The sequence below is a fragment of the Arthrobotrys flagrans genome, assembly GCF_004000055.1.
Source record: "Arthrobotrys flagrans strain CBS H-5679 chromosome Unknown unitig_9, whole genome shotgun sequence".
NCBI classification, from domain to species: domain Eukaryota; kingdom Fungi; phylum Ascomycota; class Orbiliomycetes; order Orbiliales; family Orbiliaceae; genus Arthrobotrys; species Arthrobotrys flagrans.
In genome coordinates, this window is record NW_027137551.1 from 178,884 (window position 1) to 197,400 (window position 18,517).

At 45.8% G+C, this 18,517-nt stretch overlaps 5 protein-coding genes across 5 annotated transcripts; 1 reads left to right on the forward strand and 4 right to left on the reverse strand.

Annotated features, from left to right (window-relative positions):
• Window positions 1-456: 456 nt before the first annotated feature.
• On the reverse strand, window positions 457-2,723 carry DFL_005440 (uncharacterized protein; the record flags this gene model as incomplete). The annotated part of the gene is made up of 6 exons (XM_067634701.1): window positions 457-715; window positions 779-819; window positions 883-2,102; window positions 2,170-2,234; window positions 2,431-2,446; window positions 2,576-2,723. 6 exons carry the CDS (start codon window positions 2,721-2,723, stop codon window positions 457-459), a joined length of 1,749 nt encoding a protein of 582 aa, XP_067489204.1.
• A 6,690-nt stretch (window positions 2,724-9,413) lies between these two features.
• Window positions 9,414-11,429, forward strand: DFL_005441 (uncharacterized protein; the record flags this gene model as incomplete). The annotated part of the gene is made up of 4 exons (XM_067634702.1): window positions 9,414-9,866; window positions 9,921-10,715; window positions 10,780-11,142; window positions 11,208-11,429. The coding sequence occupies 4 exons, from the start codon at window positions 9,414-9,416 to the stop codon at window positions 11,427-11,429; spliced, it is 1,833 nt and encodes a 610-aa protein (XP_067489205.1).
• A 200-nt stretch (window positions 11,430-11,629) lies between these two features.
• On the reverse strand, window positions 11,630-12,629 carry DFL_005442 (uncharacterized protein; the record flags this gene model as incomplete). The annotated part of the gene is made up of 4 exons (XM_067634703.1): window positions 11,630-11,734; window positions 11,799-12,338; window positions 12,445-12,546; window positions 12,606-12,629. 4 exons carry the CDS (start codon window positions 12,627-12,629, stop codon window positions 11,630-11,632), a joined length of 771 nt encoding a protein of 256 aa, XP_067489206.1.
• Window positions 12,630-13,384: 755 nt separating this feature from the next.
• Window positions 13,385-15,730, reverse strand: DFL_005443 (uncharacterized protein; the record flags this gene model as incomplete). Its single annotated transcript, XM_067634704.1, has 7 exons — window positions 13,385-13,761; window positions 13,824-14,035; window positions 14,093-14,263; window positions 14,321-15,220; window positions 15,301-15,371; window positions 15,444-15,485; window positions 15,593-15,730. The coding sequence occupies 7 exons, from the start codon at window positions 15,728-15,730 to the stop codon at window positions 13,385-13,387; spliced, it is 1,911 nt and encodes a 636-aa protein (XP_067489207.1).
• A 419-nt stretch (window positions 15,731-16,149) lies between these two features.
• DFL_005444 (uncharacterized protein) lies at window positions 16,150-17,208 on the reverse strand (the record flags this gene model as incomplete). Its single annotated transcript, XM_067634705.1, has 2 exons — window positions 16,150-16,566; window positions 16,624-17,208. 2 exons carry the CDS (start codon window positions 17,206-17,208, stop codon window positions 16,150-16,152), a joined length of 1,002 nt encoding a protein of 333 aa, XP_067489208.1.
• Window positions 17,209-18,517: the final 1,309 nt, after the last annotated feature.

The window sequence follows — 18,517 nt, forward strand, 5'->3', positions numbered from 1 at the left end:
CTGTTTCTTCTTTCCTCCTTCTGGTTTTTTCTTTTCTTTTCTATCCTTACTTCAACAAGTCGGGCTTCTTTTGGTATACTTCTTTTCAAGCTATTTTGATTTTGGTTTTTTTACCCTCAGGCGCAAAAGACAAGGGTGCCCAGGGGGTCTGATTGATATCGGCTATTCATCTACAGCGAGTTTCACAAAATTATTTTTTTATTTGTTTTCTCATGTTTTAATTACACTCCACATTTAGTAAAACAAAAAGGGTTATTCACCATTAGCCCATTCGAACATTCATGATCATTCGATTCAATTAGTTAACATTCAGCTCGAGGCCAATCTGATTCGCAGCTGATAAAAAATTATATTACAATGGCTTTCTCTTCAATCGGAAGAGCCGCATACAAGAAGTGTATGCAAACCGGTTCTACCCAGAACCACCTCTATCCGGTCAAAAAAAAAAACCAGTATCTACTGAATACCAGCCCTCACCACCCCCGCCAACTTCTCCAACGAATCAGCCAACAATACAGCCCCGATCTTCGAAACATCCGTAAAGCTCAACCCTCTATTCTTGAGCCAGAAATTGACTCCACCGACACCAAAGATTAGGAATAAGGCAAGAATCTTTCGAAGGCGGGTTTTCCGGATTCCTTGTTTGGTTTTCTTGATGATCCAGTCTTTGTAGACGGGGAAATAGGTGCGGTAGGTGAAGTGGATTTGGGAGCGGCTGGTTTGAGTGGTGTTAGTGTTTGGTTGGTATTTTATATAAAATTGAGGAGGAGGTACTCACGGGTAGGTTGACGAGTTCCAGCCATCGTCTCTTACATACCACTGTTCACACGGTTCTATCAGCACCCGCAAATGCCATAATGGGATGGAGGGAAAGATACTCACCGACTTGAGCTCCTTCCCAGTCGTATTATTAAACACCGTAGTCTTCATCTTCTCTTGAATCCATTTACTATACTCCACCTCGGCCCCCTGCTTGACCTCTACCTCGCTCGCGTCGCCCTTCAACACCGGCCTCGCAATGTTTAACGCATATTGACACATATTCTCCGTCGCCAGGATAACGCTAGAATGCCCCGTCACCGAATTCGGTCCGAATATCATAAAGAAGTTTGGAAATCCCGATACCGCCGTAGCGTTATACGCCGCAGGCCCACCCATTTTCTTCCAATGCTGGGATAGCGTTTCTCCTTTCCTACCCACGACGTTAAGGGGCGCGATCCATTCGTTGGTTTTGTACCCCGTAGCCATGATTACCACGTCTGCTTTGTATTCCGCTCCTGAGGCGGTGTGGATCGCGTTTTCGGAGAGATGGGTCACTTCGTCTTTCGTTAATGTTACTTTTTCGGATTTTAGTGCGGGGAGGTAGGTGTCGTCATAAATCCTTCTTTTGAATCCGATTGGAAAAGATGGGATGAGTAAATTCCAATACTTCTCCGGCGCATGACGTTTAACATGTGCTATACTCCTCTTCTCCTGGGCTGTTCGAATGCTTTCCCCTAGTTTTCCATTCCGGAATGCTAACCAACCGGATTCGATGCTGGTGAAGATTAAAGCTCTAGCGATAGTTTGCGAACCAGGGATCCAGCTGAAGATCCTGGGTGACCATTTCTCGTAGGTATCCGGATGAATACCCGGGAACTTCGGACGAGGTAGCATCCAATGCGATGAACGGACTATCTGGGTAACGGACTTGACCTGCGGTTCTATAGCCGGCAAGATCTGTGTGGCCGTGCACCCGTTACCGACCAATACCACATCCTTCCCTTCCAATTCAACAGAATGATCCCAATAAGCGGAATGGAATATTTTGCCTTTATACCCTTCCATGCCCCTAACATCAACCTCCGCGGGTTCGACGAGCCCGCCCACGGCGGAGATAAATATCTTGCATTCGTGAGTCCAGGTATCACCGGCTTCTCCGGCGGGATGGAGGGTTTTGTTTTTGGTTTCCCAGTCTCCGAGGGGACGGCGGCGGAGGCGGACGGACCATATTTGTCGTCGTTCGTCGTATATGGCGGTTTCGACTTCGGTGTTGAAGGTGCAGTGGCGGCGGAGGTCGTTGTCGTCGCAGAATTTTGCAAAGTAGGCGTGGAGTTCGGGGCCTTGTACGTACTTCTGGTTAGTCGGATGTATGTAGGTTTTCTAAGATATTGGGGGTTGGATAGGTACCTTGTGGGTAAAAGGCCGTCCATCCAGGATGCTTATAAAACGAATACGAATAGCATAAAGCAGGTCTGGAGTTTACATAATTAATTGTAATTTTGATTAGTAACTATATTCGTCGGCAGACCCGCAGTCGAATTGCATCATTTATCAAACGTCACAAGACAGAAAAAAGTAACTGCGACAGGGATTGTTGAATCGAATTGAAGAGCGAACGCCGTTCGGCGCGAAGATATCTATATCGATAGATGGATATAAAAAACTTACACATCACAGGCCACACCTATACAAGAAACCCACCCGACGTTAGTAATAGTCACTGCAGCGGGTATCGATCCGAGAAAATAAGCGGAAGGCGGCACTAAAAGTCCCCAGAATCCCTAACGGATACAAACTTGAGAAATTTAATTACCTGGATAGGTGTTCGTATACCAAGTACCACCGATATCACCATGTCGCTCATAGATGGTAAAGTCGTCGATATTGAATTGACTCTTAAGCTGGGCGCCCATGCAGAGACCGCTCTCGCCGGCGCCGACGATAAGGACCGTCGAGTACATACTTGACAACGGGGTTGTGTGCTTTGCTATCAAAGTAAAGCTTTCGACTCGAACAAAAATTAAACGACGAATGGGTTTGCCTCGGATGTTAACTTGTGATATTGAATGTTGATCGGAAGGAAGGAGAGGATGTTAGAATATATGTCGCACCGGAAGACCGCAGCTTCTTATAATATCGTTTCTTCCAGTCCCCTCCAAATTGCTTAGCCGGACGACGCTAGAAAGGCAGGTAAATGAAAGGAACCGAGCTTCCCGTATCTTGGGTCCGATCTAAAATTTTTCTCTTTCAACTTGTTGCATGCGTGATTGTTATGTTAGATTGGCAAAAATGATAACCGGGGTCTGAAGTAGCTAGCTACGAGTTAATCGTTGTTTTTTGTTGCGGGGAACAAGCACCGTGAAATTCGAAAGTGGGACTGCAAACTGGGGAAATATTAGCAAATTGTGGGGACTTTCCCCGGCCCCTCGATATACTACTATGCTATAATGGCACCAACATGGTGCGACGCCGATTCGATTGTGGGAGCGAGCGAAAGGGTCGTTTCGTGTTCGTATGGGTCGAGTGGATTCGACCAGACAGTACCCGGTCCGATGTTCATGAAGGATATCGGCCACATGTCGGTAATACAAATACCCTTTATCAATGTTACACCAAAGCGCATGGGGTATTGGTCCATTTGGCCGTAACTAGTACTCAGTTCTAGTGGCTAATTCGTAGACATACACAGCAGATCGATGAAAGTCGCCAAGTCCCGCGGCCTAAGTTAGCAATCCTCAGATTTCGGCCTTTGCCGCGGCTGGAAATTCAAGAACTTATTACTCGATTCGAAGCAAGAATCGAAGTATTTCGGCATGGCACGTGCTGCTATTATGACTGCCGGTGCAGCCGCCGGCCGGTCTAAACTAGACACCGTTCTCCAGAGCTAGCTGTGCCCTGGATATGTAAATCAATACAAATACACCATTCTTCCTCTCTTGCAAGAAGCAAAGCAATAGAGCATTCGGTGGACTGAATAATCAATCCTCCATATAAATGCAGGGCGTCTCGGGAGGGGCTCCTTAATTTCAATAAAGTTATATAGTTAACATTGTAAACGCCAGTTCCGCTGCCAAGTTAAAATAGCCTGTCACATGTATTCCACGCCACCTTGGACTTGACCATGACCCTCAAAGCCGCACAGCAAACCCGATCCATGTGGAGGTAAATCAGATCCACGATCTCAATATTCTAGAAAATAGTGGAGAAGTTTTAAAATCATACTCGGACGGGCAAAACATTTGCATATAAACATAGATCTTGTTCCAGATCTCACCCTGGCTCTCACTCTAAGTGTAACAAGATATTTATATTATATTCCGCGAATCCTAGCCCGGTTTCGAGATGTCGATCAAAACCATATACTCTGTATATATAGGAGGAGAGCATGATCATTTCCACTTTTGTTTCATTGTCTTTACTTTTTATTTATTTTTTGGTTATATTACACAGATGATGAAAGCCAAGTGGGGTTCTACTTCTGACGTTGCCAGTAACAGCGCGGTCTCGTATCCATGGCTCTTAGATATTGTTTCCCTCTTCCTTTGGCGCTGATGAAGATCAACTTGTTCATATAAACTTACTGGACGACTTATCACACAAAACTAGCACGTTATCGGTTACCGTGGTAAACTCACATACGTCAGCTACGGACTCGAGGAATGCAATTATCACTATCATACTTGACTCGGCCCTGCCGTTCACAATGCAAGTACAAAAAAAAGGATTATAGCCTCAACCTACCATCCACAAGAATGGGCACGCGAATATGGTGGCACAAGATGCACAACATGGAATTTTTTGCAAAATCCTATGCCTCAGAAAAGAAAGCCTTCGATTCGAACCGATAACTTAAGTGCCCCCGAGAACATGCATACCTAATTCCTCCAGCCTCAAAAGATTAGATTCTAGAGTTTGAGTATTGCATACTATAAGTGGGCGAAGTCGTCGATCCCGTAGTATCACGGAAAAACGTTAACCCCCTAAGCATACCTGGGTACGGTATCTTGGCAACAGCGGTGTTCCAATTCCTGAACCTAAGTCTAAGAATTGATAGTGACGACGACGACGGGATCCACAAAAATTCAATACGAATTACTTCTAAAGCTACCTTTGTTTTTTGCATATTAGCGAAAGCACAGCCATAATTAATGCAATTGCATAATTCATAACCAAGCAAAATGCTTGTCAAGTCCAGTTCTGTTTGTAAGCGATGAATAAATGAATGGAGATACCGATTGATGCAAACTGGCTGGCGCCATGGCTCCTGCCTAAATCGACTCCCTCGCCGATAATCTATCTTGTGAACTATTTGTGACACCAGGTGTGCCAGAGATGTGTCGGCGCGGCCTGGACTGGGAATGGTAGACTAGTCCTCGTTTCCCCATCAAACGTTGGAAAGTGGTTCAAGGGGAGTATAGCCGGCTGCTGTGACTGACGTATATCGTCTCTACACATCAACAATCACGTACATGTGCATATATCCACGACGCTACAATTCACACTACATGAAGCTGATGATGAACAGTTCAAAGAGAGACAAATGTGCTGGTATGTGCAGGAAGTAAATGTCACGACATGCACAACACATTCCAATCGGAAATCGGGAAAACTGTGCCCAATCGGATTCTTCAGATCAACATCCCCGGGGACAAGGAATGAGATCTCGAACTCCAAAATCACCTGCCTGCTTTGAGGAAAACACCCGTTCACCACCTGTCGAAAGGGGATCGTTATCCATGAGACCTTTTGTCGATATTCTCGAAGGGGGTTAACGTTTGTCTATCCAAGGCCGGTGGGTTTTCACTTCTTTCCTCACACCATCCCGTTTCAAGCAGTTGGAAGCACACACTTCACAAATTCACCGGTGAGCGCGCTGCAGGGGTCACCCATAGTCCGAAGCAGGGGAGGTTGGACTTGTCCCATTTCAATCCTCTCTCCACCACGCATTCTGTTCCAAGAGATCGCCTAAGATCCTTCGAGAAATGCCTATCACGCAGAGAATACCCGTCCAAAGGGGTTATTGAAATGTGTGACTGTGCGCGATATTCCTCCCAAGCAGAATGTTTCTTGGGTGCCCATCCATCTCAAGCAGGTTCCGTTCTCTCGTGGCCATATCAACCTACGATCATTTGCTGTTCAACCCCCCCCTATTGGGTTCGTCACTTTGTGTGCCCCGGCCTTGTCCTAGGAATGTGAGGCTAAGGCCCACTCAAGCAAACCCACCGCTCACCCCTGTCTTCAAGGAATTTTCTTTCAACATTCTTTTTTTCTTCTTCTCCTTTCTTCTCTGTCTTGGGTGGTGTGCTTGCACCAAGCGTTTGGACTTTTTTAGCCCCGATTTATAAGGACGGGCAGATCCACCGCACACTATCTTGCATAGACCATGCACCATTTAACCTGATCTTCGACTCAGGTCGACATACACCTTCGTTTCCCATCTACGTCACCGGCTAGAAAGCAAATACTACTACTACTACATAATAATACAAATCGAACAGAGACATATATTTACTCAGGAATAGGAAAAGGAGGAGAATCAGAATATAACAGAAGGGATCATTCATTTGGACAAACACCCCCTCTCAAAAACCAAAATCCAACATGGAATTCGAATGGACATGCTGCCGATGCAGCCAGTCCAACAGCACCTGTACAAGATGCAACTGCAACCACTCCTACTGTAATATCTGTGCCAACATCCTCCCATCCCAATCTCCCGTCTCGACAATACCATCCTGCGGCTATACGTCGTCGTCAGGTAGTTCCTCCCCAGTCTTACCATATGCATCACTCTACGACGACGCAGTAAGACCCCGATCGACGCCTCATGGGATGGGAATCTTAAACTCCACACATCCTTGCAATCAACTATCTTTAATAGCACCTTTTTATGACTCTGTGCCTCCTCCGACATCAGTCCGATCGCATCATCATCAGATGGGTATGGGCACAGTGACAACAATATCGTCGAATAGTGGGAGTACCTCTAGACGAAGGCATTTGATCAGACCGAGGTTATCGATCTCCCATTTTAAGGGACTGTGGAGCAGCAATAGCAGCAATTGTGACGACCAGAGTGATGACGAGAGGGAAACGTTTAGCCATCATAGCGGAAGTCGAAAGCATTCCAACTCCATTTCTCGGGTAGATAGATGGTGGTTGCAGTTATGACTCTGCAATGGTTAAACCTCCTCTCCCCTCTTCATCCTCACACTTTTCACCATTCTCACCATCATCATCCTTCACACATCAAATTCCAAAAGTTAGTCATTTAACGGCATATCAAACGGTGGCGTTTCGATTTCCTTTGGTTCAGGGCTTTGCAACATCTTTTATCCCATCACAAACACACTCGGAGTTATCTTACAATATCAGATCCAAACCCATTTCATTTCAGTTTTTATTTTTTGTTTTATTTTTTCCTTTGTACACACTATCATTATCATTATCATAGCACGGTGCATATTAGACGCGGGGAAACTGGGCAGCATGGCAGGAATTCCTTTTACATCGGACACATACACATACTCATACGGGAGGGAAGAAAGAAAGAACCGGAAATTTTGTGTAACCTTCTCTTCTTGTCTATATTTTAGATTTCCCCTCACTGCCTTCTTTTATCATAGGCACGAGGGGTTATCGACCAGGGATTTTTTTTCTTTCATATATCATTTATGGGAATTGGAATTGTACATTACGAAGTCTATGAGGTCATGGCAGGTTTTATCATTTTTCTTTTTCTTTTATTATTTTCTTAGGGATTTATCTTATTCTGGAAGGTATTCGCTATTATTCTTTTTCTTTTCTTGTATATAGTTAGTTAAACCACATCTTACAAAAATCCTCAAGGATCAAGTTTCCCTGCGATCTGAACTCGACGAGGTTAAAAAAACCTTTTCTTTCACCATACAAAATCTCCCCGCAATCCCGTACTGCTTAAACTAAAACCTTGAACAGCCAAGAAAAAGGATCGCCAACTACGTATACTCCAACAATGGTATAAACCTGGTCTGGCAGTATAAGCCCCAAAAGACTAGTAGTCAGAAGAAGCTTCGAAGAAGCGGGCTTCCAAATGGCGCAAGTGCTCGCAAGTTATGTCCAAAAGCCAAGCTACGTTATACGCCAACTTTTTGTGCGGGAACTCCGCGTTAAGGAAGGTATTAGATAGACGCCTTACAGCCCTGCCAATATCTTTAAAAGGAAAGGATTTTTTATTTAAAAAAAAGGTCCGATTTAGATATTTCGGGGATGTCTATTGAACTGGAAGGAAAACTAGGTTATTGTAGTTTAGTGGTTTTCCGACTACAGAGTATGGCTCAGGATATTGTTGGATTCCAATTACGGGATCGGGAAAAAACTGGGAATGTTGGATTGGGAAGGCTTGAAGGAAAAGCTTGTAGACGACCTTCAGCTTTTTAAAACAGGGCAAAGCGAGCAACAGGAACAACGCGCGTTCTGTCCAAAAGAGGCATGTTTGCCAAACCGTGTTTGTAGGCACAACACAGCAGTCGGAATCCTCAACACCTGGTTTCACCCATGGCAGAATATAGCCTTCCCTGTCCTTAATCCCCAGGCCAAGTCCGAACCGACAAAAAGCGAGGTGCCACACCGAGATCTCAGATGAACCGATCCAAACAAATACACCACAATGGTATGTATCTCCCGGCAGACGTTCAACTGCCGTCGACGAGGTGGTATCCGAAGTGCTTCGGCCGTTTTGCATAACGGACATCCGGGACAATACCAATTGAGAGAGTATACAAGTACGGGAGAACGGGAAGTTGCATCTTTGATACCATCAACTGTGTCTTTTATTCACACGAAATATGAATCCAAAGGGGCTCCAATGGAAAGAAAGAAAGATAATGAGGATACACGATTAATCATCGTAGGATTCATTTATTTATTTTTTTCCCCCGCATCTTAGTTACTCCAGCCAGGAGAACGGCCGGGATCCAAATCCGGAAATATTCGTTTCACAAGTTTGACGAGAAATGGCGGCGGTAACGTTCGACATACTTCTTATCACTGATATGAAGTATGAAAATGAAACTAGGACGTACGGCTCAATGACTCGAGGCTAGAGGCTAATCCCCATTATGGGTCCTCGGTCTTAGGGATCTCAAAGAGTTACCCCCGCATTTTCAATACACGAATATCAATGGTGTCCCGGCAATACCCCGCATGGAGAAATCGGGACGGGGTCACTACTACCCACACTTTATGCCCCGCAAGGGATTTTGGTTGCGAATTACACCAGACCAGTTGCGAATTGGTTAAGGCACTGTCACTACAGCGTACTAACTCCGTGTCACGTTGAATTGCCAATTGCGAGCCGTCCCCATCGGAGTAACGTAAATTGTACATGTACCAGCCAAACCAGCGCCTGGTTAGTGGAACCTAAATCAAGGATCGATGGGTCTACGAGACGGACAAAGGGAAATTTGGTAGCCCGCGATTTTTAGTTTATAATACAGCTATGTTTGGAGTCATCGATTGATTGGATTGTCAATTGATCGAGCCACTATAACAACGAGTGGGAAACAATTCACATACAGACCTTTATATTACCATATATCTCACCGGATTATACCATATTCCCTACGAACAATCACATCTTCGTATCATATAAGTACTTACCTTCTATCGTAATGCCTGTAGACACGCACTCCCAGCCACTCCAGGCAGCCCCACCCCCGACTTTCAAATACAAATCCCCTCCCTCGGCCGCCAGCATCAATGCATCCGAAGTCGTTTCCGACTACCTCGCCCGTCTTCAAAAGGCCATTGAAAAGCCCACAGTATTGGACCTTCAGGACGTCATCTTGCCCGAAGGTTTCTGGCGAGATGGTCTCTTCCTCACCTGGGATCTTCGTACTTTGCGAGGTGTAGACAAGATCAGTCAGTTTTTGAGCAAAGTCGTGACTGAGAAGAGACTTGGATCTCTTAATATCAAGCCTACGGTTGGGAATTATAAGCGACTGCCGGTTTTGCAGGTTGGAGAGAATGCGATTAGTATCTCGGCTTATATTGATGTGGAATCGGATGAGGGACTCGGAGAGGGTATTATCCGTCTATTCCTTGATTCGAACAATACATGGAAGGTTAGAATATAAACCGCTTTCTTGTGATAATTGTATTTCTCTAACGTATATTAGGCCTTCACGATCTATACCTCCCTCACAAGCCTCAAACAACACCCCGAAGCAAGCGGTGCCAACCGTCCCCACGGTGGCCTCCACGGCGACCAATCCTCAAACCCTACAAACTGGAAAGAACGTCTAGCCGCCTTCTCGGAATTCACCACCTCGGACCCAACAGTCCTCATCGTCGGCGCAGGTCAAGCGGGTCTCACGGTTGCAGCCCGTCTAACCCGTCTAGGCATTCCAACTCTAATCGTCGACAAGAACCCCAGGATTGGTGACAACTGGCGTAATCGTTATCACAGCCTTGTCCTCCACGATCCAGTCTGGTATGATCACTTGCCATACATCCCATTCCCCAAGACGTGGCCAATCTTCACTCCGAAGGATAAATTGGGAGACTGGCTTGAATTCTATGCTCGTTCTCTAGAAATCCCCGTTTGGACATCCACAACTCCGACCTCTTCGTCATATGAGAATGGGAAATGGACCGTCAAGGTTCTTCGGGAAGGAAAAGAACGTACATTATCTCCAAAGCATGTAATCCTCGCCACCGGTCATTCCGGCGAACCCAACATTCCAACGTTCCCGGGACAAGAAGTTTATAAGGGAAAAATTACTCATTCCTCGAAATGGAGTAATCCGGAAAGACTAAAGGGGAAGAAGGTTTTGGTTGTGGGAGCGGGGAATACGGCGCATGATATCGCTCAGTCGTTATATTCGAATGGGGCGTATCCAACGCTTATTCAGAGATCAAGTACTCATGTTCTTTCGTCTAAGATTGGATTGCCGGCTCTACTCGGTACTACCGTATGCATATGCACCCCCTTGTTCAAAAAAATTCATATAGCTCTAAGCTAACAAAATACTATAGTACTGCGAAAACGGCCCGGAAGTCGAAGAGGCAGATCTCCAATTCTTCAGTCTCCCCAACGCCGTCACTAAAGCATACCACCAAGCCATAATAAAAGACCTAAAGTCTCCATCCAAGGACGGTCAAATAATTGAAGGCCTCAACAAAGCTGGCTTCGTCACCGATGATGGCCCCGATGGCGCTGGATTGCTGATCAAGTACTTCGATGTGGGAGGAAGCTATTATATCGACATCGGCGCCTCGAGCATGATCATTGATGGAAAGATCGGTGTCAAGCATGGTAGACTCAACAAGTTTACAGAGAAGGGAATATTGTTTGAAGACGGACAAGAGCTAGAAGCTGCGGAAGTCGTACTTGCGACGGTATGTATTATTCCTCACCGATGTCCATCCCATCCGAATCGAAGACTAATATTATGATATCACAGGGCTACCAAAACATGCGCACCACAGCGGGTGCAATCTTCCCATGTGTCAAGGACGCAGTAAAACCCGTTGGTGGCTTCGATTCAGAAGGAGAATTTAACACGCTGTTCAGGGATAGCGGGCACCCCGGATTATGGTTTATGGGTATGAATTTGGCGCATTGTCGGTGGTATTCAAGGGTTTTGGCATTGAGAATTGCAGGACAGGAGTTTGGTCTCTATTAATCTTTTTGGCTTCGATTCCCGATTGCAATGGTTCATTTTATTGTTTTTTTATACATGTGAGAGGTAGAACCGATCCGTCTAGAAGGCTTGGATTTGATTAACTTCATGAATTCAATGGTTGATGTACACGTACACTTGACTCCTTCTCTCACTCCTACCATGCTCTATAATATATTTACAACTTTGACTTCCCGCGATTATTACTCCGAGGAACCGTCCTCCTCCCACGGTACAAGATGCTCGATATCCGCCACTCTAGGCACCTTATCCAACGGAATCCCACAAAGCCTCGCCACCTTCTCACACTATCTCACACCAAAATCAGTATTCAATATAACATAACGGCCGAGGGAATATAAAAGGACCTACACAAACATGCACTCCCTCCACATCCTCCTTACCAACCCCCACCCTCCTCAACCCCTTCAAATGAAACGCCGTCACGGGCCCCAAATTCTGTATCAAAAGCCCACACAAAACTACAAGCTCACTCTCCACGGGATCCAAAACACTATGATCCGACAAATAAAGCCCATAAGTAATATTATAACTAATCCACTTAAAATCCTCATGGCCCCTAAACCTCCCATCCACCTCCTTCATATCACCACGATAAATAGTCTTCAACCAATTCGTTCCATTTTCTAGATTTTTTGAATCGCATTTCCAGTTTTGACGAGTGCAGGTGAAGTCGCGGTCTTCTTCGCGTTCGAGGGTGGCGATAGTCCAGATTAGTAATAGCGGCTTTGCGACGCCGATGAGGGAGACGAGCTTTACGAGGGTTTCGCGGATGCGCCGGATTAGGGATTGGCGGGAGGAGGGGGTTGAGTATTGAGGGAGGGAGATTAGGTGGGTATAGAGGGATGAGAGGGCGGTGGGATTGGGGAGGGCGTAGGTTAAGGTTGCGAACTAGATAAGATATCAACGAGAGGCGGTTAGTATTAATTGTAAATGATATCGAAATGTGCATTGAAACAAGGCCCCCAAACCGAGGACAGTAGAAATATATACTTACAAGCATCAAATACCACCTCTCTCCCCCAAGACCCCTTGGAAAGGACTCCTGAACATCGCGAAATAAAGCTAGGAGTTCTTCAGTTGTTGGATCCGGCTTATTCTGATTCATATTAGATTAGTAATCATACTATAATATTTTCATAGAGATTATAGGTCAACCTTCGTAGGAGCTTCCGACGCCATAATATTAAACTTGCGTATTTTTCTATACAATTAAAATTACAATTGCAGTTGCACAAGTGACTATGTTAATGTTACGTCCCTGCTGAAAAACCGGACCTATATAGCTTAATTAAGCTTTATGACCTGAAGAGCTTGAAGTGACCTTGATGGATGCATTAATGTTAGATTCCACCATCAATTTATGCTCCTTAGCTTATAACAGAAAACGAACTAAGTCAGCGTTGACTAATCGTTGGATGTAAGCTTCGAGTAACGTTGTCCGGTCTTCAAGCGTCTGGTGGATGGATAAGTATTACATTCCTAGCGCATGACATCAATTAAAAGATTAGCTATAGACACTAGACGTCATAATTGTCTGACTATAAGCCAGGGTGTCCATGTTATCGATTGTTGGTGCGTGGTGCTTGTGCGGTCGGGTATCATTAACGCCAAAGACACCTTTCAAGATCTTATGTCACTTGCTATACAGCGCCTCCAAAATGTATAGATCTCTTGCAAGCGTGGGGCTCTTGGGCGCCATCTCCCTAAAGTAGCCTAGTACTTTCTCCACCCACTGCTCCCACCCAACAGGCAAACATGCCCTCACCTCTTCTCTTGCAGACGTCTCCACTCCCTTAAGGAGTAACAGCTGGCCCATAAATCTAAAAATAAAATAAAGAAGTTTAAAAAAATTAGTCCCTGAGCTCCTAAAGCCGATCGATCCGAAAAGCAGCAGTGAGATCCGAAAAGCAGCAGTGAGATGCAAGAGGAAATACTTACTGGCTCCCGAATCCGAATTTTATCGGCACAGCTGTCCTCGCTCTTTCAAACACACCTGTGATCTGCGGCCAGTCCAAAGAACTCTCAAGGCACCATCTAACCTCATCTAGCACGTCCGGGTTTATCACTTCCTCTGCCGGTGTGTGCAAGACCTTATACACGAATGGACGACGCATGAGGTGTTTGCCAACGAGATATCGGCCGTGTAACATCGCCGTCATGACATGCGAAGCGAGTTTTGTGGGCGATAACGGCGAATGTGAGTTTTGAGGGTCTTGTTGGATGAATGGCGGGTGGTGGGAACGCCATAGATCAAGTTGGAGCTGGAGTTCGCGGGAGAGGGCGATGGATGGGAATTGTGACATGTCGGATTCTATTACGACCACTATCAGAAACCTATTGATGCTAATCGTCAGGGGATGGAAAGGGATTTACCATAGCTGTATACGCTATTTCTCATCCGATTGAGAAGCTTTCTATGGGCAGCCTGAGCGAGGAAATGGTATTGGTAGTTCGACTCAGTATCTTCGACAGAGCTGGAGGCTAACGACGAAGGGCTGGCGTACGAAGGGAACTTTGGTAGGGGCACGATCTCCTCGTAATCTGTCAAGCCGCTCGGTGGGACGTCTAGTTCTTGGACAAGGATACTGCCAATTCCCATTATATTAGACAAATATTTAGATATTTAGAGCTATGATACTAACCTCTCGAACATCAGAGTATTCCAGAATACTCTTGCCAGCATATCACTCTCCCAAGCATCCCAGTCCATCAACTCCGCCTTCGAGCCATTCAGCAACATTAGACACCCAACAGCCGCCTTGTGTATCATATTCCAATGATCTAGCACCCGTACCGCCTGCGCATAATACAGCCTATCCCCTCGTTCATAAGCAAACGGATACCCAAAGAATCCAACGAAGGGCACTTACCCAGCCAGTAAATGGCACTGTACATACTCCAACCCCACCCCACACATCAAAAACCCAATCCTCCTCCTCTGCTCATTCAGAAACCTCAAGCCGGACGGCATGCCCTCCACTTCCTCCGTCACTTCCATCCAATCCGGCGGTACAAATCCCATAATCCCGTCAACTTCTTCCCCTCTCAACGGGAATAACGGGAACCCCGCCTCCTTATGCGCCGTAACCGCCATACACCCCAACGCCAATACAATAAGCAAAATACAGCTCTCAACATTATACCCAAACCCGCTCTCCATCGCCACGCTTAAGGTAGCCGTATAAAAGTACCCCCTGTCCAAAATTGGATTCGATGTATTAAACGTATTAAAGTACGCCTCCGTTAATCCCCTGATAACCGACAACGGCAGCGATTGCAGCCAATCCTGTTTCGCCGGGCCTCTGCCATAACCATTGGCCATAGGTACATCAAAGGGCAATGGCGGCCGCGCAGCTTCTAATTTCGTTGCATAATCCTCCACTAAATCCAAACCTTGTAGAAAATCAGGCAGCAGAGCTTGTATCGCCGGCCATTGTAGTATCTTGTGTGCTGAAAAGGACATCTGCTTTGCCTCTTGTGTGAAGTGGGAGGTATGAGCCGCGGGGGCAGGTGTGAATATGTTGATATTAGCGCTCATCTGGGCCTTTGTCAAGCTCGGACTGGTGTTTAAGACGTCGGCGATCGATAGTCGTCCCTTTTGGGCAGCTTCCGGGGGTATATCGATTGCTGTAATATGGGAGGTAGGTTGTACATGTACATGTAAGTCTGATTGAGGATCATTTTGCTGGCGGATGAGGGTTGCGACATCTTCAATCTTCTTCTCGAGGCGGTATATGCTGCTGTAGATTTTGGAGATTGTTTGGTCTTTCCTGGTAATTCACAATATTTTTCGTCAGCGCCCATGCATCGATGGACGTATTAAGTGGGAAGTATGTATGTATGTATGTACTTTGTCGGTTTCGTCTCTGCATAATGGCAATCCAGCCCGTTTCTCGAGCATGTCGAGCATCGCGGTCGGTCCTTCAAAATTGTAGATGTCAGTCATCATGAGTCAATTGCCGAACAAGCAACATGGCTTCTCCACAAAAATACCTCGTCACATTTAGTCTTCTTGCTCCGACACTGATCGCAAGCCTAATTCTCAGGAAAGAGGAACGTTATTGCATTAGATATTTTGCCCCTTGCACGAACAAGAGAGAAAACACGGCAGAAACCTGTCCTAACCGGATCGATTAGCCTACTTGAGACGCGATGAAGGGTCTAGCGCGGGTGGGTATTGTAGAGGCAGAACCCGGGTCGGGACTTGAGGCATCGTGCGGTGAGGGTATGAGTAGAGGAGGGGCCTGTTCTGCCATTTCGGAGTGCTTGCGCTTCGTCATGGTTGAAGATGTGAGAGCTTCTGGAGATGGGTGGAATCAAAGGTTGGGATGAGTCGATTGACCAGACTTTGGGGAGTCGTAATTAATTAGCCGTAAACATGCAACAACGGACAACTCGGTAACATTGCGGGGCTCGAGACGAGACTTAATTCAGATATCGATCGGATGAACTATACATTTAGGAATTTGAAGATATTAATGTCTCTCACCTGGTGTAAGTAATATTCAATAAACACGAGCTGACATTGACAATTGCAAGAGCCAAGGATACCAACGGCTTGATATGTATGGGGATTGCAGATACTAATTAGAATATGATCTCGAAAAATGCATAGAACAAGGGGCAATTGCAATGTGAATTTGATACTAGGTTATGGGCATTCATATGAAGCGAGATCCAGGGCTATAGAAAGGTGATATCATGCTCTGGAAACACTAATCTGCAGCTTCTTGTCCTTCGCCCCCTCCTTCACAATAACCGTAACCTTTCCTTTCTCCTTGACAAGCTCAAGATCTTCTCCCTCAGCCCCTTCTTCAACGACAACCTTGACACCATTTCCCCGTTTATCGTCAAAATGGACGTCAAAGCTCCCGGGGACACCGAACCAACTGAACACAAACTGAAATTGGGCGTCACTAAAGTTCGCATCGTCCCCTGCTGTATTGTTCAAGATCTCTTTTCGTAGTTGGCCAGGGAATTCGTCGTGCATATTGACATATGGGACGAGTCCTTTCATTTCGATAAAGCTTCTAACTCTGGCTATGCAGAGCGGAGTCTCCTTCACGACCTGTTCGAGAAGGTATCCTGGAATCGAGCCCTTCGGATCGAATTTCACCTATCAAGCATTCTCATATCAATATATAGAACAGCTGTTAGAGGGGAAAGAACATACGATATAAGTGCACTTTATCCCCTCTGCCCCTTCTTCCAGCACCCACCCCGCCAAACTCGTTTGCCCCCTCACAATCCCATTCACCTCCGGAACATCATCAAACTCCGCACTAGTTTGTAAGTAATAATACCTCGTAACCCCATCTTCACCAACCTCCTTCACATGCCCGCTATACCCCGTAAAATCTCTGGGGGCCACAATCGCAAACCAGCCTTCTCCAACTCCCTTTTGCACGGCATAAAATCGTACGAGTTTCCTCGAGTATCGCAGACTCGGGAACCCAAGTTTGTACCTTTCATCCCAGTACTTTCTACACGCTAGTTGGTGGATTACAGGGAGGATCTGTTCGGCTGTGAGTTCCTTGGGGAAGGTACCAATACCGCGACAGACGGGGGCTGGGAGTGGTGGGTCGGGTTGGTAAGTTGACAGTTCGACGTCGTTTTTGGTACCGTTTGAAGTCCAGGGGATTGATTTGTCCGTGAAGAAGTGTTTGAGGAGTTTGAGGGCGTCAGGGAAGGCATCTGGGTGCTTGATTTCGGCGTATTGGTCGAAGACGGTGTCTGGTGGCGGTTGTAGGTCTGACATTGTGGATTTATAGTCTGGTATAGTATGTAGACTACTCTTGAGATGCCTTTTAGAGTCGAGTTTCTACGGTATACTCTTTAATAATCCTCAATTGTATATGTATACTCGTCTAGACCTGTTGTCTATAAACTAGCTGAGGATCAGGAGGTTAATATAGTTTAAAAGGCACCCCCTCCAGCCATATGGAAGTACGTATGTAGCCGCACAATGTTGTCTACAATGGTAACACCAGCTGAATGCGGGGAAGTTACGTACCTTTCTGTTAAGAGCTAGATCCCAGTAGGTAGACTGCACCGAACGGGAAACCTGCGATCCCTGCAAAGTCCCAGAAACGGCAAAGACGATCCCATGAACACTCTATGTTAATCATGAAATGAACCGAGGCTCAAAACCACAACCATCTACATGTCTACAACACATGTTCGATTCAATACGAAGTCGAGTCATGACATACGAGATTGCACAATGTTTCAAGTTGATGCCCGTGCTGTTTACGCAATTCTGTGCCGAGTTCGAATAGTATGATATTAGCAGCATTGTTTGGTTACATTGGAGAAGTCATCGATGCCAACTGGTGTTTTGTATTGTAGTTAAAGTTGCGTAGGGGTTGGTGGCCGAATGGCACGAGCGCTAGCTGGGATTGGATTCAATATATAGTACTACGGCGGGTTGGTTGTATTTGCGAGGTTCCATTTTGGAGTCTCGATCTCGCTGTCGGGTGGAATTCTAGAAGTATAATGGTACAAACGAGACATGGTGTCTGATAACTATAACGAATCTGTGTAATAGATTAAGCTCGAGGTCCCATACTAGAAGTTCTAGAATCGATAATTCTGCGCGACAAAATCTATCTGGCATTCACTTCGCCAAGCTAGCCGAGACATCCGGAAGCTTGCTTTAAGTTTTGGTTAGCTTATTCGAACCGTCTTCTGTCGATATCAGTGGTTTGTAGCTGTATAGTAAATATAATGTCTGTAGGTAGGTGCCTTGCGCCTGGCTGGCCGATAGACTTGTTCAGAGGTCGACACAATTACGAAAAGTAGTCTCAACCAGATGCGCAGAAAAAAAATTTTAAAAAAATTTTTAAAAAATAAATTAAAATAGCCCAATGATTTCGATATAATAGACAAACCAAACCAAGTATCTCTGCATGCGGCCATACAGTCTTATCTTCACGTGGGGGAGCATGCAATTCAAATTTGCCCTGCCGTGCAGTGCGTGGTCTCGAAAGAGCCGAGTCGCCGTTTGGAGTGGGTCAACCAACATTCCAGGGCTTAGCTGAGCCGCCTTCTGAAATTTTCAACGAAAA